The sequence below is a fragment of the Hyla sarda genome, chromosome 5, assembly GCF_029499605.1.
Source record: "Hyla sarda isolate aHylSar1 chromosome 5, aHylSar1.hap1, whole genome shotgun sequence".
Taxonomy (NCBI): domain Eukaryota; kingdom Metazoa; phylum Chordata; class Amphibia; order Anura; family Hylidae; genus Hyla; species Hyla sarda.
The window spans coordinates 339,276,848-339,304,362 of NC_079193.1; the positions used below are offsets into that span (position 1 = coordinate 339,276,848).

The 27,515-nt window shown below is 45.1% G+C and overlaps 2 protein-coding genes across 4 annotated transcripts in view; one reads left to right on the plus strand and one right to left on the minus strand.

Moving 5' to 3' along the window:
• Positions 1–8,016: 8,016 nt before the first annotated feature.
• On the minus strand, positions 8,017–22,596 carry SLC25A32 (solute carrier family 25 member 32). 2 transcript variants are annotated; one of them, XM_056522547.1, is made up of 7 exons: positions 22,464–22,596; positions 15,731–15,881; positions 13,700–13,785; positions 13,028–13,188; positions 12,831–12,944; positions 10,684–10,829; positions 8,017–9,354 (listed from the first exon to the last, which is right to left on the minus strand). In XM_056522547.1, exons 1-7 carry the CDS (start codon positions 22,513–22,515, stop codon positions 9,219–9,221), a joined length of 846 nt encoding a protein of 281 aa, XP_056378522.1. In that variant the 5' UTR covers positions 22,516–22,596; the 3' UTR covers positions 8,017–9,218. The 2 variants fall into 2 exon arrangements, with proteins under 2 accessions (XP_056378522.1, XP_056378521.1); XM_056522546.1 differs by lacking the exon at positions 22,464–22,596 and adding an exon at positions 22,212–22,457 and having other exon boundaries at positions 8,027–9,354.
• The window catches only part of DCAF13 (DDB1 and CUL4 associated factor 13), a 38,756-nt gene continuing 30,763 nt past the window's right edge, over positions 19,523–27,515 (plus strand). The window contains exons 1-2 of one of the 2 annotated variants that reach the window (XM_056522545.1): positions 19,523–19,620; positions 25,902–26,101. In XM_056522545.1, the coding sequence (XP_056378520.1) occupies positions 19,572–19,620; positions 25,902–26,101 (249 nt within the window). In that variant the 5' untranslated portion in view covers positions 19,523–19,571. Of the gene's footprint in view, positions 19,621–22,539; positions 22,704–25,901; positions 26,102–27,515 lie in introns of those variants that run through there. The other variant, XM_056522544.1, reaches the window with a different exon arrangement.

A 27,515-nucleotide genomic window follows, 5' to 3' on the forward strand; every position in this document is an offset into this window, starting at 1 on the left:
CCATAATTTTATTAGCCTTGGCAGCAGCTGACTGGTATTGGGCTTGTTAAAGGGGTTCTCCGGTGCTTACACATCTTATCCCCTATCCAAAGGATAGGGGATAAGATGCCTGATCGTGGGAGTCCCGCAGCTGGGGACCCCTGTGATCATGCACGCGGCACCCCGTTTGTAATCAGACCCCGGAGCGTGTTCATTGCGGGTCTGATTACGGGCGACTACAGGGCCGGCGGCGTGTGATGTCACGCCTCCGCCCACGTGTGACATCACGCTCCGCCCCTCAATGCAAGCCTACGGGAGGGGGCGTGATAGCTATTGAGGGGCAAAGCGTGACGTCACACGGGGGCGGAGGCATTACGTCACACGCCGCAGGCCCTGTAGTCGCCCGTAATCAGACCCGGAGCGAACACGCTCCGGGGACTGATTACAAACGGGGTGCCGCTTGCATGATCCCGGGCATCCCCAGCTGCGGGACTCCCGTGATCAGGCATCTTATCCCCTATCTTTTCGATAGGGGATAAGATGTGTAAGCACCGGAGAACCCCTTTAAAGCTTCACTTTTTCACGCACTAGCGCAGTGTTTCCCAACCATGGTGCCTTCAGCTGTTTCAAAACTACAACTCCAAGCATGCCCAGACAGCCAAAGGCTGTCTGAGCATGCTGGGAGTTGTACTTTTGCAACAGCTGGAGGCACATGAAGGGTTGGTCAGGGTTTGAGTGTTCAGAGAGTGGGGAGAGAAATGCGCTACTGAGCACTTCACTCCCTGCTCTCTGGCTAAGTTAGACGGTCACATAGACTTACATAATAAGACTGTCTCAGTTATGTGACACAGAGTTGGAAGAAGAGGTGCTAAGCAGGCATTTCTCCGGGCTCGTTCTGCCAATTACAACTTCTCTACGACATATGAAATGTTTTTTAAATGACGTCCATATAAAGGTGTTATCTCAATATTAAAAGTGACCCTCTATCCTTAGAATAGGGAAATGACTAGCTGATCGGTGGGGAGAGGCATACCTAGCGCCCCTGGTGAAGTGCAGCAATGACCTATCCGCCATGTCCTCTAGCTCAACGCACGCACGCGCACACACACACACACACACACACAATTAAATTAGGTGACTCACAACTGAGGTCTTTTTTTATTGAAGTTGTCTGTACTTTTCTTCTCCATTCAGATCAGACCATCGTGTTGACTTCTTCCAGACGAAAGTCTTCTCTTTAGCATAGCCCCAAAAGCTAAATACACTGCTCAAAAAAATAAAGGAAACACTTAAACAACACAATGTAACTCCAAGTCAATGACACTTCTGTGAAATCACACTGTCCACTCAGGAAGAACACTGATTGACAATCAATTTCACATGTTGTTGTGTAAATGGAACAGACAACAGGTGGAAATGATAGGCAATTAGCAAGACACCCCCAATAAAGGAGTGGTTTTACAGGTGGTGACCACAGCCAATTTCTCAGTTCCTATGCTTCCTGGCTGATGTTTTGGTCACTTTTGAATGCTGGCAGTGCTTTCACTCTAGTGGTAGCATGAGACAGAGTCTACAACCCACACAAGTGGCTCAGGTAGTGCAGCTCATCCAGGATGGCACATCAATGCGAGCTGTGGCAAGAATGTTTGCTGTGTCTGTCAGCGTAGGGTCCAGAGCATGAAGGCGTTACCAGGAGTCAGGCCAGTACATCAGGAGACGTGGAGGAGGCCATAGGAGGGCAAAATCTCAGCAGCAGGACCGCTACCTCCGCCTTTGTGCAAAGAGGAGCAGGAGGAGCACTGCCAGAGTCCTGCAAAATGACCTCCAGCAGGCTACAAATGTGCATGTGTCCACTCACACGGTCAGAAACAGACTCCATGAGGTGGTATGAGGGCCCGATGTCCACAGGCAGAGGTTGAGCTTACAGCCCAACACCGTGCAGGACGTTTGGCATTTGCCAGAGAACACCAAGATTGGCAAATGCACCACTGGCTCCCTGTGCTCTTCACAGATGAAAGCAGGTTCACACTGAGCACATGAGACAGACGTGACAAGAGTCTGGAGACACCGTGGAGAATGTTCTGCTGCCTGCAACATCCTCCAGCATGACCGGTTTGGCGGTAGGTCAGTAATGGTGTGGGGTGGCATTTCTTTGGGGGGCCACACAGCCCTCCATGTGTTTGCCAGAGGTAGCCTGACTGCCATTAGGTACCGAGATGAGATCCACAGATCCCTTGTGAGACCATATGCTGGTGCGGTTGGCTCTGGGTTCCTCCTAATTCAAGACAATGCTAGACCTCATGTGGCTGGAGTGTGTCAGCAGTTCCTACAAGAGGAAGTCATTGATGCTATGGACTGGCCCGCCCGTTCCCCAGACCTGAATCCGATTAAACACATCTGGGACATCATGTCTCGCTCCATCCACCAATGCCACGTTGCACCACAACGTGACCTAAACATTTGTATTAATGTGCATAAAGAAGCCAAGGAAAGATGGAAAAATCTCCAAAAGGCATCAAATTACAGATTAGACATTCTTATAATATGTCAAAAAAGTTAGATTTTATTTCCATCATTTACACTTTCAAAATAACAGAAAACCAAAAAATGGAGTCTGCAAAAGTTTGGCACCCTGCAGAATTTATAGAATGCACTGCCCCCTTTGCAAAGCTGAGACCTGCCAGTGTCATGGATTGTTCTCAATCATCATCTGGGAAGACCAGGTTACAAAACTGAAAATAGTTGACGCTCACAAATCTGGAGAAGGCTATAAGAAGATAGCAAAACGTTTTCAGATGTCAATATCCTCTGTTCAGAATGTAATTAAAAAATGGCAGTCATCAGGAACAGTGGAAGTTAAAGCAAGATCTGGAAGACCAAGAAAAATATCAGACAGAACAGCTCGCAGGATTGTGAGAAAAAATTCAAAACCCACGTTTGACTGTACAATCCCTCCAGAAAGATCTGGCAGACACTGGAGTTGTGGTACACTATTCCACTATAAATGTACATTAATACAAATTTTACCTGGGGTGCCCAAACTTTTGATCCCCACTGTAAGGACATTACATAAAGTTGGATCAGCCTGTAGTGTGGTTTTCCACTGTGATTTTGAGTGTGACTCCATATCCAGACCTCCAGGGGTTGATAAATATGATTTCCATTGATAATTTTTGTGTGATTTTGTTGTCAGCACATTCAACTATGTAAAGACGAAAGTATTTCATACGATTAGTTCATTTATTCAGATCGAGGATGTGTTATCTTAGTGTTCCCTTTATTGTTTTGAGCAGTGTATGTTGTTGGTAAGTAGGTAGCCAGGAATGTCGGTAGCCAGGTAGGTTGCTAGCTAGGTAGAAATGTAAGTAGGCAGACAGCCAGGTACATAAGTACGAAGGCAGGTAAATATGTAGCCAGGTAGGTAGCCAAGTAGCTAGGCAGTCAGCCCCCCCCCCCCCCCTCCAAATCTCCCTCCTTCCCCATGCCAGAATGAGAGATCTCCAGAACAGCCAAAAAAACAGTGTGTTCCCGAGTTCCCTGTGCACTGTAACATCCGGCACCAGCATCTTCCTATTAACACCTCCTCCCCTGTATGAAAAATTTGGCGCAAGACCACACCCTTTACTTAACTTGTGCAAAAAATGATGTTGTGGTACTTTCTCTAAATCAGCAAAATGCAGGCATACAATCGTGCAAAGATTTCATGCATGGCACAATAACCTAAATACCAAAAAAAAAAAAAAAGAAAGAAAAGAAATAAAGGCGCAGTTCTTGAATAGGTCACCAGTGTAAATCACATCTGAAAAAAAAGTTTACACTTTCTACAAAAGCACTTACAGCTACACTATGTAAAAAAAGGCACAAAATATGTGCGCAATTTAAACAATTTCGTGCAGTTTGCACCTAATACAGAAAACAAAACTGCTCTCTCTCTAATAATTTTCCTTTTCAGGACTATGGGGGGGGGGGGGGGGGGGATTAATCGTTTGTTCAGACCCTTTACAAAGTTGTAGTTTTCTGGAGAAAAATACTGCCACCTAGTGGACAGACAGGATCGGCAAACGTTCAGTACAGTTTCATTATTGCAAAGTTGGCTATGAAAAAGTGGACTTTGTGCAACTATTCTGTAGTATTACACAGCATTTATTTATATAAATGGACAACCAGGTAATACAAACTCTTTCTAGCCTATTTCTGCTTTGGATCATACATGGGGGCCGGGATCAGACGACCCCTCTATAACATCTATATGCTCCTATAGAACATATGGATAGCGGTTATCCAGATGGGGCCAACAGAGTCTTCGCAGTCTTATATAATATTTCCGCATTTCCCAACCAATGTGCCTCCAGCTGTTGCAAAACTACAACTCCCAGCATGCCCGGACAGCCAAAGGCTGTCCGGGCATGCTGGGTGTTGTAGTTTTGCAACAGCTGGAGGCTCACTGTTTAGGAAACGCTGTTAAATTGCATGAGTACTCAATTTTTTTCTTTATTTTTTCTATTTATTATCTGTTTTTGCCTTCAAAATACTGCAATTAAAATCCTGAACGTCTGAACACAGCCTTAGCAGAACTGGTGCAAAAGAAGTAGTTGAGTTACATGTCACCCTTGTGTCTAAAAACACTAGGCGCGCACACACACACACACACACAAAGGGGACTGTACTGAGATGTAGCAGAGCGGAGTCTGTATTTTGGCGCAACTTACAATCATTGACGTGACACAGGGATGCAGCTTATCCTTTCATGATATTCAGCTTCAGCTCAGCTACATCTACGGGTGATGGTGCATTTGTGTCAGTCTGTAAACCCCTTTCAAGACACGGCTGGCGCAGCGATCAATGATCCTGTACTTTATTCTGCCAATATGAACTATGGCCCGTACATCAACTGAGGCTGAAACAGAGCAAACACTAATCTATACTAATGGACAGGAGAAGGACAACCAGGAGCGGCGGCCATGGAGACTATTGATTCCTGATAGACACTTTGCAGTTTGATTGTGTTAAGATACAGGACATATTATTCTGAATACCCCATGCAGCCACAAGCTATAGGATCGGCTGGAACTGACAATTATCATCAGAATCGATAAGTTGGCCAATTATTTCTTCGATTATTCAGATAAAAAAAAGAAAACTGGATTAAGGGACCAGAGAATAGATAATGGGAGGAAGTGGGGACCACATTGTGAAGAGTTAACAGAGGGAACAGCACCCGAAGAGTTAACAGGGAGAAAGAGAGGGGACAGCACCTAAAGGGTTAACAGGGGGAAAGAGAGGGGACAGCACCTAAAGGGTTAACAGGGGGAAAGAGAGTGGGGACAGCACCTAAAGGGTTAACAGGGGGAAAGAGAGTGGGGACAGCACCTAAAGGGTTAACAGGGGGAAAGAGAGCGGGGACAGCACCTAAAGGGTTAACAGGGGGAAAGAGGGAGGGGACAGCATCCGTTGGATTTCTGGGCATGCTGGGAATTGTAGTTTTGCATTAGTTGGAGGCACCCTGGTTATTAAACACTGCTCTATCCTGTGGATATTTGGATAACCTCTTCACCCTATGAGAAGGATATCTGGGGGGTGTGAGGAATCCCCGGCAAACACAAGAGTAGAACATTTTGGATTTGAACCCAGGACCCCAGTGCTGCAGATCCTAATCTGGTCATTGAGTTGGTGATGTGATTCCATGAGGAGACCACTAGATGGTGTATGGAGTCTTATCAGCCATTTAATACTCCCTGGGAAACATATGCAATGTAGCTTGCTCTCTAGTGCCATCTACTGGAGGCAGCTTTTCTCAACCCCTTAGTGAGTCCATTAGGACCAGGGATTGCTGGCCTTTAAAAATCCCTATGCCCCCTTGGTGATCTCCTCGAGGAGAATAGGTTATCCCCTCAATCCCACAGCAGATGGCTTATTACCAAACCAGCACCCTGCTCTGTACACTATGATGGGGAAATACCCCTGAAACAGCTATCTATAGTTAAAGTATACCTCTTATCAAATAAACTTTTGATATATTAAAGTTCATTCCCTATTGAATAATTTTTTAATTGGTTTTAAAAAAAAATGTTGCCTCTTTTATGGTGTATTTCAACTGTAAAACATTAACCACTAGGGGTCTCCCTAGCAGTCCTGCCGCAAGCCTTCTGTATTGATTTCGGACTCATGCCAGCCTGGCATGAGTCCAAAATCACAGACCACGTGACGAGCTCAGTGCAGCTCCCCGCCTGTGAATCAGACAAGCGGGAGTGAGCGCTGTGCTCGTACCACAGCAGGACGCACTCCTGACATGGCCAAATGTCAGTGCAGCGTTGCCCTGCATACCCACCCCCCGCCACCAGTGAATAAGCCGCTGCAGCGCTACAGAGGACTTTACAAGTCTGTAAACCTGACTAGCACAGCGTTGCTCCCTGCCTGTCAATCCAACAGGCGGGAGCAAGCGCTGTGCCCGCAGTAGCTGAGGACATGGCCGGCCAGCTGTAGACCAATGACATAGCTGTGGAGAAGTTCTCACCTTCTCCCGGCTGGCCTGCAGCTGTAATCTCCGCTACTCCTCCTCGGTCCCCAGACTGAAGTGAAGTGAGGGCAGAAGCGGTCCCCCCAGCAGGCTTCAGTGACGTAGCGCCTGCTGGGGCACGCCCACATCCTCCTGCCAGCAGCTCACACTCTGTGGGCAAGAAGATAGGTGAGAAATAGAGCTTTTAAGGGCAGGGGGGTGTTTAGGTGTAGTTAGGGAACATACCCTAAGTTAGTTTTGATAAGTTTATTTAGTGATAGGTACTATTTAAGTAAGCTCTCCTTTTGGTGTAGATTCCGGCTTGACTCCCAAACGGCAAATTTATGGGTAATGCTGGTAAGAAAAAAAAATTAAGAAGTTATACTTACCCAACCCATTCCCCTGCAGCTCCAGTTGTGTCTATACATCTTGTCTTTGAAGTCAGAATAAGCCGCTACCGAAGCTGAGGGTGACCAGAGTAGGTATTACTTTTTTTTTTTTACCAGCCTTAGCAATAATCTAAAAAAATTGGGGAATACTGAATACCCCTTTATAGAGCCAAACTCACAGGGCAGCTCACTCCAATAGGTGGCACTAGAGAGCAAGTACCTATATCTAAAGAAAAGCAGCTTTACGTCTCCTTTTCCTCCCAGTAAGTATTGCATGGCTTACACTGTGCAGGTTTGGCTGTCTCCTCAAGGGTACACATTAACCCCTTACTTCTGATCTTGCAAAATTCTATAATATATTTCAGTTCTGTCAAGTGTATTGTCATCAGGGCTGCAACGATTAAATGGGCACTGTCAAATCCAAAAACCTTTTTTATGTTGTTCCTGATGAAAATTAAAGACCATTTGTGATATGGTTGTTTAAAAAATGTTGATTGTTTAATAAAAGGAAAACAGTTCCTGAAAATCCCATCACTAAGGGTCCCCATACCTACTGGGACACTGACCAGTCCTGCGGCAGCATCAGGCTTGTCCATGAGTCATGGACAAGAGATAACTCGCTGCCTGAGCAGATGCACCAATCACCTCCCACCACGAGGGACATGCCCCCTCCTACCACACACCAATCACCTCCCACCACCACAAGGGGGGACACGCCCCCTCCTACCACACACCAATCACCTCCCACCACCACAAGGAGGGACACGCCCCCTCCTACCACACACCAATCACCTCCCACCACCATAAGGAACCACACACCAATCACCTCCCACCACCACAAGGGAGGGACACACCCCCTCCTACCACACACCAATCACCTCCCACCACCACAAGGAGGGACACGCCCCCTCCTACCACACACCAATCACCTCCCACCACCACAAGGAGGGACACGCCCCCTCCTACCACACACCAATCACCTCCCACCACCATAAGGAACCACACACTAATCACCTCCCATCACCACAAGGGAGGGACATGCCCCCTCCTACCACGCACTAAGGAGGGACACGCCCCCTCCTACCACACACTAAAGAGGGACACGCCCCCTCCTACCACACACTAAGGAGGGACACGCCCCCTCCTACCACACACCTATCACCTCCCACCACCACAAGGAGGGACAAGCCCCCTCCTACCACACACCAATCACCTCCCACCAGCACAAGGAGGGACACGCCCCCTTCGCCTGAGAGTATTTCTAACACTGAATTAATGAAAAGACGGATTTTATAATAAATATAGATGATAGAGGCATAAAAATTAGATGTACAATGTCAGGATTAGGTACAGAGTATTCAGTAATGGACATCATTGTCGACAATTTCCAATATCGATTCAGTGGAATGTGGCCTTGGTTGTTAGGAGGCGTTGCCTAGTAACACAGTATTTCAACTGTTACCACTTTTCCTGCCTTTTAGTCCCTTTTTAAAGAGGTTGCTGTCCTGCACATCTGTGGCCTAGCTCTAGCACAGAGACCAAGGCCTGGAGTGCAGTCCGGAAGCCGGCGCGGCCCACTTGTCCTGGGCACCTACACTCACTAGAAGCCTACAGTCCTCACATTGCGGAAGCCCCCCAGAAACTCCGTTCTCCATCCCCCCTGCAATGACAGATCTTCCTGGTGCAGGAGGACGGCCATCACTAAGGTCTGTTAACTGCTCCTTCTCCCCTGCAGTGCAGCTCCTAGGTTAACCCTTCACGTGCTGTCTCCTCTCTTTTCCCCCTATTAACTCTTCATGGTGCTGTCCCCACTTCCTCATTAACCCTTTCCTGGTCCTCTAATCGCAAATTTTTTTTTTATCCGATTAATTGAACCAATAAAATCAACCAACTGATCGAATTTTACAAATAATCGTTAGCTTCAGCCCTCATTGTCATATACCAGATTACAGGAATTTCACTGTAATATGCAAATCCGCATCCAACATACAATAAATGACCAATAAATCGGAATTTAGTTTTTTTTTTTTTTTTTTTTCACTTTGTTACATTCATTTTTTTTGACGGAACCTTTGGACTGCTGTAATAACTTCCAAGGAAAAAAAAGTGGAATTGTATAAAAATAGTAGCAGTCAATGCTCGGATTGTAATAGCTGAAAACAGACATTCTCCATCATGCAGAGCAAAGTACACATATAAAATAAAATAAATAAAACATAAACCTGCACTCATACAGCTATAAACTCAAAACCCTGAAAGTGTTGGCAGCGTCCGCTCTCTGTACATTGTCCATTGTCTCCGCAGACCGGCGGATCTCCAGCATTACACTTAGCAGTCACAAGGGATTTCTCTCTTTACGCCTTTGGTTTCCGTAGTCCAAAGAGAAAGTGAGAGACCTTCTCATATACTACAAACGTGATGCAGCAGGCGGGGGTGACTCGGAGGATGTTGGGGACGATTCCCTTGTAGAATCCACGGAAGCCTTCATTCCTTTAAGACAGAAGGAAAAGCATTGTAAGCAAATTCTCCTCTCTGTTGGATGCAGCACATGGGTCTGACAGTGTAGTCTGGACTAGGGTTCAACCGATAGATTTTTTAGGGCCGATACCAATAATCTGTGGAGGTTAAGGCCGATAGCCGATAACTTATACCGATATTCCGGTATAAGCTATCGGCTATTTCTCTCTCTCTTCCCCCCTCCCCCCCCCCACCCCTGGCGAAGCCGCTGCAGAGCATTAATTTAAAGTGGGCGCTTTAAATCAATGAACTGCAGCGGCTTTTGCGGTGCAAGAGACCGCCGCCGCACCCCGCACCGACAAGAGACCACCGCTGCCCCATTGCCTCCCCCATCCCCAGTTTTATAATTACCTGTTTCCGGGGTCTGCGCTACTTCTGGCTCCAGCAACGTCCTGAACTGTCACTGTGCGCACTGACGGTGACGTCGCGTTGAGGACGTCACTCGTCATTGCACAGCGCACAGGGTAACGAAGGACACCGCAGGAGCCAGAAGTAGCGTGGATCTCGGGCCGCGGGAACAGGTAATTATAAAACAGGGGATGGGGGAGGCAATGGGGCAGTGGCGGAGGCGGTCTCTGGCCGATGCGGTGAGGGGGCGGTGCAGGGGCATTATCGGCAAGGTAATTGCCATTACCGATAACGTCAAAAATCCTGAATATCGGCCGATAATATCGGCCAAACCGATAATCGGTCGATCCCTAGTCTGGACCTCCCCCCAGTAATGTGTTGAATGGGCACTGTCACTTAAAAAAAAACTTTTACATCTGCTCCCAGCTCTGTGTCATGTGACAGAGATCTCCGTCACATCTGCAGCACAATTAGTTCCATTAGCAGCACAATAATAGGGACTCTGCCCCTTAGTCCCATTAGCACCACAATAATGGAGTGTCTCCATCCCTTTTGTCCCATCAGAGGCACAATAATGGGGTGTCTGCCCCTTAGTCCCATCAGCAGCACAATAATAAGGTGTCTCTGCCCTTAAGTCCCATCTGCAGAACAATAATAGGGTGTGTCCCTCTTTAGTGCCATTAGCAGCACAATAATGGGCTGTCTCTGCCCCTTAATCCCATCAGCAGCACAACTATATGGTGTCTCAGTCCCCTAGTCCCATCAGCAGCACAATAGTGGGGTGTATGCAGGAACTGGAAATATTTTAATGAACATAAACCCAAATTTAAGTGTAATCCCCTATGATGACTAGCTGATCAATGGGGGTCAATAGCTCTGTATTTAATCAACAAATCTTTTACGATAGTCCCAAAGCAGAGCATCACTTTAATGTCAAAGTTCATCTTAACTCACCTCCACGTCCGTCTGATCACATCTATTACTCCCGTGTATTGATTATGCTGATCCTGTAAGCGAGCGCGCACAACCTGATAGGGGTAAGTAGAAGTCACAGCAAATATCTTGGACAAGGCGGCCATTGTGATGTATTCCAAGGTATTCTGGAGAAACAGAGCGATTAATGAATTATAATGCTGAGCAGCCAAAATGACTAAATCTCTTCCTGTGCAATAAATTAGTGTCTAAATTAGTGGTCTCAAAAAAACCGTGGACCTCCATATGTTGCAAAGTTACATCTCATGCATGCTGGGAGTTGTAGTTTTGCAACATATGTAAGTCCGCAGTTCGAAGAACACTGCTCTTAAAGTGGTATTCCACACTTAGACATCTTTACCCCTATCCAAAGTATAGAAGATAAGATGTCTGATCGCGGGGGTCCCGCTGCTGGGGCATTCTGTGCCAGTCGTTGCTCCAGTTGCAGAAACGCTGGGTTTCCGATACAGAGACATGACGTCAAGGCATGCCCCCTCCATTCATGTCTATGCCGTGGTGTGATGTCACGAGGGGGTGTGGGGTGACGTGTCATCTACATCTCGTAACCCAGCGCTTCCAAGACTGGTAGCAGGCTCTGGCACAGAATGACGCGGGGTCGCTGCACTGAGATTGCGGGGTGCTTTGGATAGGTAATAAGATGTCTAAGGGCAGAATACCCCTTTATTGCAAAAGGAAGAAAACTCTCTAGTGCCACCTATCAACCTGTCAGTCAATGTTTTCCAAACAGTGTTCCTCCAGCTGTTATAAAACTTCAACTCCCAGGGAGTTTTAGTTTTACTACAGCTGGAGGAACACTGTTTAGAAAACATTTTTGTAAGTCAATGTCTGACCCGTATGAAACATGACTAGAGAACAAGCAAGGAAAAAGAGAAGAGTTGATCCAGCGCTTGAGTAAAATATCCAGCTTTATTTGACATCTATTAAAAGCAAAATTCACTCCACTGTGCACAAGACAGGACCATCCACATGATCAACTCTTCTCTTTTTCCTGCAAGTTCACGTACCGAGTCTGTACGGATCCGTGCGGAGATGATTTGTGGGAGGTGAGCTGACTTCTTTCATACTATTGCTTTCATAAATAACAACCAAACCAGAGACTCCCATATACCTTTAGTCCAATTTCAATGCTCTTATATAGATTATACATAGACTTACAGGATAGCTACCAACAGATGGCACTAGAGAGACAGTCATCTTCCATGGAAAGGAGCACTAATTTGCATATTTTTTTTCCCATGGAGCATGAACATTCCCTACGCCAGGAGAAAAAAAATAAAAATAAATAAAAAAAACAGTGCCTTCCCATGATCCCCCCAAACCCTGCACTCTCATAGAAAAAGGAGAACCAGACCAAAGCAACAATGGACTTCTGAAGACTGAAGTCGCCTTCACCTATAAGAATACAGAAAATCTGAATTACATATTAAGTTTTTATATATTTATATATACATACATACATATTATAAAATTAATGTAGAGCTGATATACAGCCTCAATATAGCCACATTTTTGTAGCAGGGCTAACCATCTTACAGACCCACATGGAGGTTTTCCCTATTAGATTCTGCATGAAAATCATCCAAGCATGCCCCATCGAATGAAGTCTAAGGTTGGGTTCACATCACGTTTTTTCCCAATACGGGACCGCATACGGCTGGGGGGGGGAGCTAAAATCGGGTGCTCCCATATGCCACCCGTATGTAATGTATTTCAATGAGACGACCGGAGTGAACCGCTCGGCTCATTTTTGCCCGTATGTGGTTTTCTACCGGACCTAAAACCGTGGTTGAATAAAATGAGCCAACCGGTTCACTCCGGTCGGCTCATTGAAATACATTACATATGGGCGGCATATGGCAGGGATACGGGAGCACCCGGTTTTAGCTCCCTCCAGCCGTATGCGGTCCCGTATTGGGAAAAACGTGATGTGAACCCAGCCTTATGGAGATACTCTACCCATTGCTTTTAGAGGAGAATATCCAATACACACAATACCTGATGACAAAGCAGCAACCAGAGTCCTAGTGGCCCCATGTCCCTTCCTGGATCTTCTCTGAGGTCTAATACTCAAAAAAGATGTTATTGAGTAAAGAGATTTGGGTTCTTACCAGTTTTGTGTCACTTGGCCGGTTTAGATGTTTATTATATTCAACTTTTAATTCCTCATAGGCCATAAACTGGAGGGCACCATGTGACGTCCCCAGCAGGCCTGGTACGAAGCCCTATAAATAGAGGACAATATGGTTACTAAAGCATATCCCTGACTTCTGTGGTGAGTGCAGGACATTATACAGACATAGATCACCTTGTACAGTCCGGGGATTCCTTCCTGCCTATAAATCTTAGCCAGAGCATGGAACATGCCTTTGTACTGCCGTCTGGAAGGGTCAACGCCAGCATCATACTGAAGAACAAGGCGAGTCTTCGTAACCCAAATTGGGTTGGTAATAGAAAGGGTTAAGGCACCTGCATTAAAGAAATGAAACAAGACATGATGCTCTCACCATGCACCGTTCTGTTCCTAAAAGTTTAAATATGGTGGCGCAGTACGGTAACGTTCACACGACGGAATTTCCAAGCCGAACTCTGCAGAAATATTTTTCCGCTCGGAAATTCCGCTGCGGCAGAGTCCCATTGATTTCAATGGGATTTTGCGGCACTATGCATCCGCAGAAACAGCGAGCATCCGCAGAAACAGCGAGCAGGTTTACTGTTTCTGCAGATTCGGCTGGGAAAAGCATTGCTGTCTATGAAGACAGCACATTTGCACGTTTTCCAAGTGCACGTTTTAATGCAGTATTTCCCAACCAGGGTGCCTCCAGCTGTTGCAAAACTACAACTCCCAGCATGCCCGGAAAGCCTACGGCTTTCCGGGCATGCTGGGAGTTGTAGTTTTGCAACAGCTGGAGGCACCCTGTTTGGGAATCACTGTTCAAATGGCTGGAGGGAGCCCACCACATGATATTCCGACACTCACCGGCCCCGGCAGCGGACAGGAGATGTTCTGTTGGAGTCAGGTTTTCTGCTCTCCCTTCCTTTTTGTAGGACTTTATGGTGTTATAACTAATAAACAGATAAAGGAGACACGATCACCATACAATCAGATCAGAGGCTGAACACAGTTTTATGGACGGGCTGTTCCCATCAATATGACAATGGACAAATAACACCACAGTGGTTGTCACCCCAGATTCTCTACATGTCCCAGTCCTGCACTCCCACTGGTCCAGAGAGAGATCTATGACATGACCAGCTGAGTGAAATTTCTCCGAGTGATTTCCTCCTATGGCTGCCCGGAGGAGCGCGCGCCAGTCCTGCCACCTGTCACCAAACTAAACTTTTAATATATTGTTCCTTATGTTATTATAAGACCATTTGCTATTTACTAGCTGTTAAAATTTTCAACTTTTATATGTTTTCAACCCCTTTAAGGACTCTTTGATTTTTTCCTCATCACCTTCTAAAAATCATAACGCTTTTAATTTTGCACATAAATTTCCATATGATGGCTTATTTTTTGCGCCACCAATTCTACTTTGCAGTGACATTAGTCATTTTACCAAAAAATCCACGGCAAAACGGAAAAAAAAAATTCATTGTGCGACAAAATTGAAGAAAAATGTCATTTTGTAACCTTTGGGGGCTTCTGTTTCTATGCAGTACATTTTTTGGTAAAAATGACACCTTCTCTTTATTCTGTAGGTCCATACGATTAATATGATATCCTACTTATATAGGTTTGATTTTGTCGTACTTCTGGAAAAAATCATAACTACATGCAGTAAAATGTATACGTTTAGAATTGTCATCTTCTGACCCCTATAACTTTATTTTTCCGTGTATGGGGCGTTATGAGGGCTCATTTTTTGCACCGTGTTCTGAAGTTTTTATCGGTACCCTTTTTGCATTGATCGGACTTTTTGATCGCTTTTTATTCATTTTTTTTATGATATAAAAAGTGACCATTATTTTGGACTTTGTAATTTTTTTGCGCATACGCCATTGACCGTGCGGTTTAATTAACGTTATATTTTTAAAGTTCGGACATTTAAGCATGCGATACCACATGTTTATTTTTATTTACACTGTTTTTTGTTTTTTTTATGGGAAAATGGGGGTGATTCAAACTTGTATTAGGGAAGGGGTTAAATGACCTTCATTAACTTTTTTTTCACTTTTTTTTGCAGTGCTATAGCTCCCATAGGGACCTATAACACTGCACACATTGATCTTTTACCCTGATCCCTGCAAAGCTATAGCTTTGCATGGATCAGTGAGATAGGAGCTCGATTGCTCAAGCCTGTAGCTCAGGCTTGGAGCAATCAAACGCCGATCGGACGTGATGGAGCAAGGTAAGGAGACCTCCGCTCGCGTCCTAGCTGATCGGGACATTACGATTTTATCGTGATAGTCCCGATCAGCCCGACTGAGCTGACAGGAAGCATTTACTTTCATTTTCAGTGCGGCAATCAACTTTGATCGCCGCGTCTGAAGGGTTAATAGCGCGCGGCACAACGATCTGTGCCGCGCGCTGTTAGCCCAGGGTCCCGGCAATGAATAGCAGCCGGGACCGACCTGGTTTTAAACACCGGGACCGGGCGCAGGGCGTACAGGTGCGCCCTGCGTCCTTAAGAGGTTAATGTGATTGCAAAAACGGCCACTAGGTGGCTCTGTTCTGTTCCCAAACAGTTAGTTTGGTCTCAAGTCCAAACTCAGGAAGTGCATGTGGGGCATGGTGAGGCACAGCTCTCGCAGGCTTCAGTGATGTCGCGCCTACTGGGGAATGCCCACTTTCTCCTGCTGGGAGCTCACACAGTGTGAGCAAGGGGAAAGGTATGATACACAACTTTTTAAAGTTTGGAATTTTTTTTTTTTTTTGTAGGGCAGGAGAGGTGTTGGGAGTAGTTAATGAATATAATCTGAGTTAGCTTAGAAAATATGGTTTGATGTCAGGTACTCTTTAATGACACTACAACATAATTCACAGAACTCAATGCCTTTAACTTACAATAAGAAGTAAAGCCCCCAGGAGGCACCTGCACCCCACATATTTGGGGTGACCCCTTGGTAGAGACCACGTAGACCTTCGCGCTTCCACACAGTGGACATGCAGTGCAGGATGCCATTGTACTTTGGTCGGAGCTCCAAGCCGTCACTCACTGCAAAACCAAACACACAAAATATAGGTTAGAGCCCATCATAGACTATGGGGGAGATTTATTAAAACCTGTCCAGAGGGGAAACTTGCCCATAGCAACCAATCAGATTGTTTCTTTCATTTTGCAGAGGCCTTGTTAAAAATGAAAGAAGCGAGCTGATTGGTTGCTATGGGCAACTTGATAAATCTCCCCCTATGTCACCAGGAATCCTGCAGTGTGTATTCTAGGACTGTACACAGGCCCTGACCCTAACACACCATGAAGAATTCAGAAAAAGCTATGGTGTCCAAATAGGGTCAGCAGGCAGCGAGCCAGGCCCAAACTGTATGGTCATATTATTTAGATCAGTGGTCTCAAACTGTGGCCCTCCAGATGTTGCAAAACTTCAACTCCCAGCATGGAGTTGATGATATAGGATGATATAGGACACTATTATTGAGAGCACTGTGTTCCAAAAAGAAAATAAATTATTCTGTAGTATTCAGCAGCTAATAAGTACTGGAATGATAAAGATTTTTTAATAGAAGTAATTTACAAACCTGTTTAACTTACTGGCACCAGTTGATAAAAAAAAAAAAAAAAAAAAATTAAGTTTTCCACCGGAGTACTCCTTTACACTTGTATTCTCTGAGCAATAAAAATTCTGAAGAACCGTTTCTTAGAACTTTCTGTATTACTGTTCCTCTGTTATTCCTCCTGGAAATGTGTAAATAACCCGCCAACTGGTTGCTTCTAGAGATTAGCGAACTTACAGTAAATTCGATTCGTCACAAACTTCTCGGCTCGGCAGTTGATGCTTTTTCCTGCATAAATTAGTTCATGATTTTTCCTGCATAAATTAGTTCAGCTTTCAGGTGCTCCGGTGGGCTGGAAAAAGTGGATACAGTCCTAGAAGACTCTTTTCTAGGACTGTATCCACCTTTTTCAGCCCACGGGAGCACCTGAAAGCTTAACTAATTTACGCAGGATAAGTCATCAACTGCCGAGCCGAGAAGTTCATGACGAATCGAATTTACTGTAAATTCGCTCATCTCCAGTTGTTTCCATAACCTAAATGGGAAGAGTCCCCACACACTCTGATACTATCTGCCCTGACTTGACAGGAAAGGAATGGTAAGATGTCAATGCATTCATACATTTCCAGGAAGAATAACTGAGGTACGGAACAATACAGAGTTCTAAGAAAAAATTTGCCAGAATTGTTATTTCATGGGAACATAAGTATGTAGAATTTTAGACAAATCAGAAGGGGTCAAATAAAAAAAAATATTATACTATGGGTCATTTTTTATTTTCTTTACATTGGGTGATGTCTGGCTACAGTGAAGCACATTAGAGATTAATGCTGGGGAAAAAAATTATAATCTATAATGAAAATCAAAATCAGCCAAAAATAGGGACCACTCAAAATAATAAAAGGTCTATCGGAATGCAGACAAGGGTGACCGGCAGAGTTCAGATTCCGTCTTTGCCGCACGAATGACTCTCCAGCAGAGCGGATCTGAGTACAGAGGAGGTGACAGGATGCACAAATCACATAATGGCGATATAAGGCTGCTCTCACACTGGAAAATTCATCCGTTTTAAAGATCCGTTTGATGTTCCGTTATGTAAACCCTGAAAATCGGCCATTAATATAGTCTATGGGATTTTTACATTATCCGTTTTAACCTGTTATAGCCCGTTATTAATAATGGATGTTATTTTGTGACAGGAGAATGAACGGAAGAAATAGTGCATGCACTATTTCTCCCGTTACTATCTTCAGTCACAAAATAACGTCCGTTATTAATAACGGGCTATAACAGGTTAAAGGAGATGTCCGGTGCGGACTATTCCTATTTTCCATCCTGCCCGGGCGGCAAAAAAAGGAAAACAAACTTTCACTTACCTTCCTACGCTCCCCCGGAGCTCCACAACAGCTGATCGGTCGGCTGTCTACTTCCTGCTTCCTTTAGCCCGGGACGTCACACAGTGCTTCAGCCTATCAACAGCCGGGGCGGGACATCTCTGCGGCCGTTGATAGGCTGAAGCGCCGTGTGACGTCCCGGGCTAAAGGAAGTAGACAGCCCGGCCGACCGATCAGCTGTTGCGGAGCTCCGGGGGAACGTAGGAAGGTAAGTGAAAGGTTTTTTTTAGTTTTTTTTTTGCAGCCCGGGCAGGACAGAATACCGGACATCTCCTTTAAAACGGATAATGTAAAAATCCCATAGACTATAATGGGATTTTCTAACGGACCTTTAATGGCCGATTTTCAGGGTTTTCATAACGGAACATCAAATGGATCTTTAAAACGGATGAATTTTATAGTGTGAAAGCAGCTTAAGAGTGGCGGTGGAACTAGAGCAGAGGACGGTTTAGGAGCAGTCACTGTAGTTATGTTGCCCTGGCTAGGAACCATGGGGTGCGTGTTCACAGTACAGGCATGTTCACAGGATAAACATTTTACGTAAGCCAGAAAGGAAAAATCCACGTCACTGACCAAACAGAGCAGATTTTTCTGACTAACCTTTTAAATCCAAATTGCAATTTAAAGGGGTACTCCGGTGGAAAACTTTTTTTTTTCTTCTTTAAATCAACTGGTGTGAGAAAGTTAGACAGATTTGTAAATTACTTCTTTTTAAAAATCTTAATCCTTCCAGTACTTATCAGCCGCTGTATGCTCCAGAGGAAGTTGTGTAGTTCTTCCCGGTCTGACCACAGTGCTCTCTGCTGACACCTCTGTCCATGTCCGGACCTATCCAGTGTAAGAGCAAATCTCCATAGTGAACCTCTCCTACTCTGATCACTTCCTGACACGGACAGAGGTGTCACCAGAGAGCACTGTGATCAGACTGGAAAGAATAACACAACTTCCTGTGGAGCATAAAGCAGCTGATAAGTCCTGAAAGGATTAAGAGTTTTTAATAGAAGTAATTTACATATCTGTAGAATTCTCTGGCACCAGTTGAGTCAAAAAACACAAAATAAATAAAAATATTTCACCGGAGTACCCCTTTAAGTAAAAAGTCTTGTCACTTCAGAAGAGATAAATATACTTTAAAGCAGGGCTGTGGAGTCGGAGTCGGAGTCGAGGAGTCGGACGAAATTTTGGCTACCCGGAGTCGGCTAACAATGCACCGACTCCTACTAAATTTAGATTGGAATAAAAAATAAAAAATAAATAAATAAAAGCAAGTTTAACCTCTTAAGGACCAAGGACGTTCTGGAACGTCCCCGCACCCTGGGCTTTAAGGACCAAGGACGTTCCAGAACGTCCTGGTGTTTCTCCGGTCTCTGCCGCGCGCCGGGCAGAGATCGGAACGGCATTCCTGATGAAATCCTTCAGCAGGCATGCCGTGCAAATGCCAAGGGGGGTCCCAGGACCCCCCCATGTCGTCGATCGCAGAAAATCGCATGTCAAATCAGACATGCGATTTTCTCCTATTCCGGGCTGATCGGGTCTCTGGTGACCCGATCACTTGGAAAATAGTGATGATCTGACCTGTCAGTGACAGCCCAGATCATCCTGAAGGGTAGGAGTGAAGTCGCAATGCTGCGATTTCCTCCTATCCCCTGCCATTGGTCAGAATTGATTCTGACCAATGGAAGAGCAGGGCAGTGGTTGCCATGGCAACCCCCCATTCTGCCCTCCCCTGGATGTCGAGGGGATCATGGGAAGAAGATGGAGGTTGGTACCTGCAGGAGAAGATGCCTGGAGACCCCGATCGTTGCTGGAGACTGCTGGATCCTGGGTCAGGTAGGGAAACTACTGTGGGGGAGGGGGGAATTGAAAGTGAAAGTAAAGTGATCTTTACTGTGGCAACCACTAGGAAGGCCAAACTGCAACTCCCAGAATGCCCAGACAGCCAAAGGCTGTCTGGGCATGCTGGGAGTAGTAGTTTTGCAACATCTGGAGGGTCACAGTTTGGAGACCACTGTTACAGTGGTGCCCAAACAGTAGCCCTCCAGATGTTGCCAAACTACAACTCTCAGCATGCCTAGACTGCCCAGGCATGCTGGGAGTTGTAGTTCTGCAACATCTGTCCCTTCAGATTTAGCAATTTTCATGAAATTTTTGAAAATTACTGCTTTACTTTGAAGCCCTCTAATTTTTTCAAGAAGCTTAAATATGTCCATTTTATGATGCCAACATAAAGTGGACATATTGTATTTGTGAAGAAAAATAAAATTTACTTGTAAGGAAAATGGATATTCCCAATAGAGAGCTTCAAAGTTAGAAAAATGCAAAATTTACAACATTTTCATGAAATTTGGGGATTTTTCACCAAAAAAGGATGCAAGTAACACCGAAAATTTACCACCAAAGTAAAGTAGAATACCAGAGTTATTAATGTTTAATGTGACAGTGGTCAGATGTTCAAAATACACTCTGGTCCTAAGGAGTAAAATGGCCTGGTCCTTAAGGGGTTAAATGTCCCAATTCACAAAGTTATAATTAATGACTTCTCTACCGTAAGAATAAAGACCAATGCATGCAGCGCCTCACGTAATGTGAAGAAGCTTTTCATGTGCTTCACTATATGGCACACAACACACAATTAGGAGCGGCAATACTTATACTTTCCATAGTGTTGTGTTCTGCTGTTACAGGGAACCCATGGGTAACCTAGCCTCTCACTGATAAGGGGTTAAGGAAATATGTTTTTTGCAGGACTAGAGACACTTGTATAAGTGAAGGGAATGGAGAGTAGATAGTTCAAGACTGAAGCTGTAAACCATTGGAAAAACTGCTGCCATTCAGCTAAGGCTATAAAAACTTGTAAACTCGATTGTTAGCTTAAAGGGGTACTCCGCCTCTAGACATCACGAGGGGTGGAGCCGTGATGTAGTGACGCTCTGGCCCCTGTATCGCCTGTCATTACGCACAGAGCGAACTCGATCCTGGGGATCCCCAGCAGCGGGACCCTGGTGATCTGACATCTTATCCCCTATCCTTTGGATAGGGGATAAGATGTCTAGGGGCGGAGTACCCCTTTAAACTTGACTATGGGATTCTACTAGGGAAATCATGTTTTATAATAAATGCCCCTTCCTTGATCCTCCCACTGCCCTATCTTCAGCAGCAGATCAGCACACAAACTGTTCAATACAGTAGACTGTTGGCTTCCCAGCCAGTAGTCCTGTGGTAATGACAGGTATGTTGCCTTTCTTTCCTTCAAGGAATGTATAAAATACATTCGCATATTAATACAGGAGGAGTCGGAGTTGGAATATTTATCTACCGACTCCACAGCCCTGCTTAAAGGGGTACTCTGGTGGAAAACTTTTTTTATTTTTTTTTTTTTATTTTTTTATTTTTTTTATGAACTGGTGCCAGAAAATTAAACAGATTTGTAAATGACTTCTATTAAAAAAAATCTTAATCCTTTCAGTACTTTTTAGCAGCTGTATGCTACAGAGGAAAATCTTTATTTTTTGAATTTCTTTTTTGTCCACAGTGCTCTCTGCTGACACCTGATGCCCGTATCAGGAACTGTCCAGAGCAGGAGAAAATCCCCATAGCAAACCTATGCTGCTCTGGACAGTTCCTGACACGGACAGAGGTGTCAGCAGAGAGCACTGTGGACAAGACAAAAATAGAAATTCAAAAAGAATAGAATTTCCTCTGTAGCATACAGCTGCTAAAAAGTACTGGAAGGGTAACGATTTTTTAATAGAAGTCATTTACAAATCCGTTGGACTTTCTGGCACCAGTTGATTAAAAAAATAAATAAATAAACAAACAAACAAAAAACAAAAAAAAGTTTTCCACCAGAGTACCCCTTTAAAGAGTGTACCCATCACTTTACAAAAAATAAAAACACAACAAGAAAAAAAATAAACCTACTTTTGACACATTCTAGAGAAAAAAGATCAGACCCTGACCAATTGTTAGAATGGGCGGGGAAACTTAACATAGACTTACGCTGTAAGATTAGCGCGTTCTTCTCCCAGCTAGTTCTAGTGATCGGTCAGGGTCTGAACAATTAGACCCCGAACAATCGACACTTTTGACATATCTATAACATTTTTATTTCTTTAAAGTGACAGTGCCCATGAAAACACTGACATGTTTCTCTTCACTGACAGCAAGCAGAGATTTTGACATTTTAACAGCAAGCAGGAACTGCGGTATAAAAGTATAGATAGCTTATTATAAAGTTGTCGGGGACTACAACTCCCAGTATGCCTGGACAGCCAGTGTGCCTCCGGCTGTTGCAAAACTACAACTCCCAGCATGCCCAGACAGCCGAAGGCTGTCTGGGCATGCTGGGAATTGTAGTTTTGCAACAGCTGGAGGCCCACAGGTTGGCAAAAACTGGTACAACTCCCAGCATGCTCAGTCACCTGCAAAGCGGATCTTGACCAGGTCTAGGGGGTGAAGCACCAGGGTGGAGATGACGCCCCCGCTCAGGCCGGCCACCAGGTTCTCGTACTGGACGTGCCCGAAGAGTTGCTTCACCGCGGAGACCGGAGAGGCTGCGGGCAGAGCCATGTGTGACACCCGTACACACGTTACATCACCGCCACTACTGACCTCCAGCGCTGACCCCGCCTAACTATTCCCCCCCCCTCCACTTCAGCCTTGCATCATTTCACCTGTTGCCCATAACAAATATGGCTGCTCGGACATTTTACGTCCTGACGTCATTACCACAGTAACGATGGCGGTCCAGCTTTGACTGACGTAACGACGTCACCCACAGACGTTTCACTTCCGTTCCACGTGGGATGCGAGGCGGAGAGGAGCCCCGTGTATAGTTGTCGCCATGAAGGTGAAGGTTTTGTGCAGGAATCCGGACGACTATGTCAGGGAGACCAAGAGGGATCTGCCCAAAGGTGAGGGAGCGCGGTGTATGCCGGGACTTTGTGATGCTCACGTGATAACTTTTGTTTTATACACAACTTTATTTTTATTTTGTTCAGTTTGGAGGCAACCACTGGAGGAGTGTGTGGGCTTATAACCCCATTGCACTGTAGGGGTTGTCAATCTGGTGACAGCTCCCCTAGTGGTGGGAAGATTGATTAGCATGGGGATCAGATGTTATTACTGCATCTGACAGCGCCACAATGTCCATGGGGGAGACTTATCAAAACCTGTGTAAAGGAAGAGTGGTGTAGTTTCCCATGGCAACCAATCAGATTGCTTCTTTCATTTTTAAAGAGACCTGTGAAAATGAAAGATGCAATCTGGTTGCTATGGGAAACTGCACCACTCTTACTCTACACAGGTTTTGATAAATATTCATGGGCGTCCGCAGAAATGTTTCCAGTTGCTTGGAGGAACCTTTTAGGTGTTGCACACGGTCCTTACATGCTGGACCTACTCTCCTGTGCTCAGTACAGTGATCCCTCAACTTACATTGGCCTCAACATACAATAGTTTCAACATACAATGATCTTTTCTCGACCATTGTAACTTGAAACCAGACTCAACATACAGTATACAGACCGTCCAGATCTGGGAAACATGTCAATGGCTGGAAGATCTGACCAATCAGAATGGGCATTCACTGGTAAAACCCCTGTATTACTGAAGTATATCCAATGACTGATGTCTGGTAGCGCCCCCTACAGTACAGTGAGGTATTACATGTCTTGTACTACTCTTTACCTGTGCCAGGGTTACCTGCTCCTTTAAGCTCCTGCTCCATTACTTTTTTAGGACACATAGGCCCAGATTTATCAAAGAATATGTACGGTAGAGCTATTTTCCCACGTTTATTTGGGTGGTGGGTTTGACTAGCGTGGATCTTATTTATCAAGAAGGTGCCGCAGGATGATGAATTTTGCGCAGCTCTGCTGTGGTGGGAAAAGCTCTACCACATACACTTTTTCTATACACTTGTGAGGGAGGGAAGTAGACACTTTCCCGGGTCCTGAATTTGGCAGGTTAGGTGTTTTTACTTACTTTCACAGAGCTGCCGGGACATTTTTACTTGCATTTTAGACGCTACAATCAAATTTGATTGCGGTGTCTAAGGGGTTAAAGCCGGGCATCACCGTGATCGGTGATGTCTGGCATTAGAGAAGGGTCCTGGTGGTAGATAGCCGCCAGGACCACCCAGCTATGACCCGCGCTCAGCTCCTGAGCACGTGTCATAGAAGGGGAGTGGGACGCTGTCGTCCACAAGAGTTTAATGGTTGAATTGTGGAAGGTAGAAATTATACTCACACCTACTGGTAGGTGGTGTAGCTTTGCACCTAAAAAAGAACCTATGCGCACAAAATAGCAACTTTTGACATAAGTCGCAAATGATAAATACGTGACCACTGCAGGGTCAAAAAGAAAAAGTTCTACGGGTAGACAAAAAGTGAAACTGTCTATAGCAAAAGACGCATAAAAGTCTCTAAATATGCTGCTTGCGCCTGAACTGCGCCAAAAAAATGCTCTAAAAGCAATGATAAATCTCCCCCAGTGTGTTCTGTACAGGACCCTGAAGAAGCTCCTGTCCTCTACATAGACAGTGATTACAGCTCCCAGCAGATATTTATTACTTTTATATGTAAGGATTTGCTTTATTTGTATTAGTTATTTAATTATTTTAGTTTAATCCTCACTTTTTCCTATTTTTTATGACATTTTGGTGGCTTCAGAACCAATTACCAGGTTTTCATAGAGTTATGGTTCCAACATACAATGGGTTCAACATACAATGGTCGTCTTGGAACCAATTAATATTGTAAATTGAGGGACCACTGTACAGGGAAGATGAGATGTCTGCTTCTATTCATCAGTGACAGGTAGGAGAATGTCTATCTATTATATCTCTCTCATCTGTCTAGCTCAGCTTTCCCATTGAGTGTGCCAACAGCTGTCTGGGCATGCTGGAAATTGTAGTTTTACAACAGCTGGAGGCACATTGATTGGGAAGCAGATAGGAAGATAGAGACAATTTCCCTCCTGTCACAGATGAATGGGAGCAGGCTTCTTATCTTTCCTGTACTGAGCACAGGAGGGGAGGTGCAGAATTTAAAGGGGTACTCCTCCCCTAGACATCTTATCCCCTATCCAAAGGATAGGGGATAAGATGTCAGATCGCGAGTTCGCTCTGCACGTAATGACGTGCAATACAGGGGCCGGAGCATCGTTACGTCACGGCTCCGCCCCTCGTGACGTCACGGCCCGCCGCCTTTCAATACAAGTCTATGGGAGGAGGCGCAGCGGTCGTCACGCCCCCCTGCCATAGACTTGCATTAAGGGGACGGGCCGTGATGTCACGAGGGGCGGAGCCATGACGTTACGCTGCTCCATCCCCCGTATCGCCCGTCATTATGCACAGAGCGGACTTGCTCTGTGCTGTAATGATAGCGCAGGGCCGCAGCGGGGATCCCAGGGCTCCCCATCAGCGGGACCGCGGCAATCTGACATCTTATCCCCTATCCTTTGGATAGGGGATAAGATGTCTAGGGGCGGAGTACCCCTTTAAGGACTGTGTGCAGCACCTAAAACATTCCCCAGGAAACTACACAGGAGGAGCTGTCACAGCTGTCAGGTAAGAGTTTCTGACAGCTTCTTGCTTCCTGTCTGTGTCATCAACAGGTGAGCACGTATGGCGTTTCATCTCTACATATTGATTCCTACCTATCATCTGGTTACAGTGTTTTTGGACCAAAAAACGTCATGTGTTCAGTCTGGCATTTTCTGGGTGTCTGTTTCCAGCCCTAAAACGCAATTCTGAAGTGTTAGGCTTGTACAATCTTCAGCTCCAGCGTAAGAAAGACACCGGCCACACTAGGCAGGACAGTTGTCGAGGCAATTATACCACACTCAGCGAAGTTCCGAGCAGGAGTCCTGCTGTTCATCAGAATAGGGCTCGTGCACGGGACTTGGCTGAGGCATCTGTACAGCCTATCGTGCCCTGTGTCTTTCCTCACGCTGGAGCTGGCGATCTTGGGATTAGCACTTCAGGTAGAAGGAACATTTCCGTGAGGAATTTCTGTGTGCACCCAAGGCCTTACCGATGTGTATGGGCAGCTTCAGCCAATCACGCAGTTGTAACTCAGCGCCTGCTTTATCTTTCTTTTTTCTTCCAGTTCCTCGTAACTACGACCCCTCCTTGCACCCGTTCGAGGTGCCGCGGGAATATGTCCGAGCTTTAAATGCCACCAAGCTGGAGCGTGTGTTCGCCAAGCCCTTTGTCGCAGCGCTGGAAGGTCACAGAGATGGGATCAACTGTCTGGCAAAAGATCCCAAGAGCTTGTCCACCGTGCTGTCCGGGGCCTGTGATGGAGAGGTCAGTATCTGCGCCATTTATAGTTCGTGTACGCTACCGAAACCTTTTTTTTGTTTTTTATTTATTGAACTAAAGCAACATAGTCTCAAGGGGTGTAGCAAAAGGGTTCAGTGTAGGGGCAGCAGTCCCTGGTCACTGTTCATAAGTGGTCACGGCTCATGCTGCCCGATATTGTACTGGTAGTTAATGCTGCAGCCACTTTAGATCACTGAGCACTGGTAGCTGCTAGAACTTCTGATGAGTTAGATGCCAGATTTGACCAGGAGCTGCCAAGCCTGTAACTAGGGCTGTCTGAGCCAGAAGGCATAGGGGGTGATGAAGTGGCACAAGGGGTATCGTCAACATTTATAATGCTGATACTTGTATTTAGGATATATGTGTCTACTATTGGGGCACTGCTGAGTTGTCCTACTGTTGGTCCCTCCTCCAAGGCAATGTAGGACACACAAGCTTATATGTGGTGAAAACCCTGGTTAAAGGGGTATTCCGGGAAAAAACTTTTTTTTATATATCAACTGGTTCCAGAAAGTTAAACAGATTTGTAAATTACTTCTATTAAAAAATCTTAATTCTTTCAGTACTTACGAGCTTCTGAAGTTAAGGTTGTTGTTTTCTGTCTTAATAATCTCTGATGACACCTGTCTCGGGAAACGCCCAGTTTAGAAGCAAATTCCCATAGCAAACCTCTTCTAAACTGGACGGTTCACGAGACACGTGTCATCAGAGATTACTTAGACAGAAAAGAACAACCTAAACTTCAGAAGCTCATAAGTACTGAAAGGATTAAGATTTTTTAATATAAGTAATTTACAAATCTGTTTAACTTTCTGGAGCCGGTTGATATATAAAAAAAAGTTTTTTCCTGGATAACCCCTTTAAGCTCTGGTGCTGATCAGGGGAAATGTAAAGAGAGGGAGTTCACACTATTGTGAGCCTAAGTAACCCCTTACAGTCTGTAGGTTAGCAAAAATAAAAGGCAAACTGAAGTGACAGGTGACTATAAAAGCAAGTTGTGTTGTAGCCTGTAACCATGGACACATATGGTCTTTGTAAGAGCTGTGAACTCAAAGCATTCAAATATTATATTATGTTCCAATATTATAATATTTAATGCATACCTAAACTTCTGATATGTTGTAAGTTTGGGTTGGTGGGCATCCGGGTATTGAGGCCCCCTCTGATACCTAAAACAACTAGAGGGCAGAAGCCCCTGACAGGGGTGTGGAAATAAATAAAAAATAATACTTGTCCAAGGGACTAAAGCGGAACGCAATCTACTTGTCCCTCAAAAAAATCCACTTGTCCTGGTAGATAAAATAATTTCAACCAAAATAATATGTAAATAAAGTCTTCATTAGTTTCTGCACTTTCGTTTTTTTTCCCTCCTTGTCCTATAATAGCCATAACTAAATAG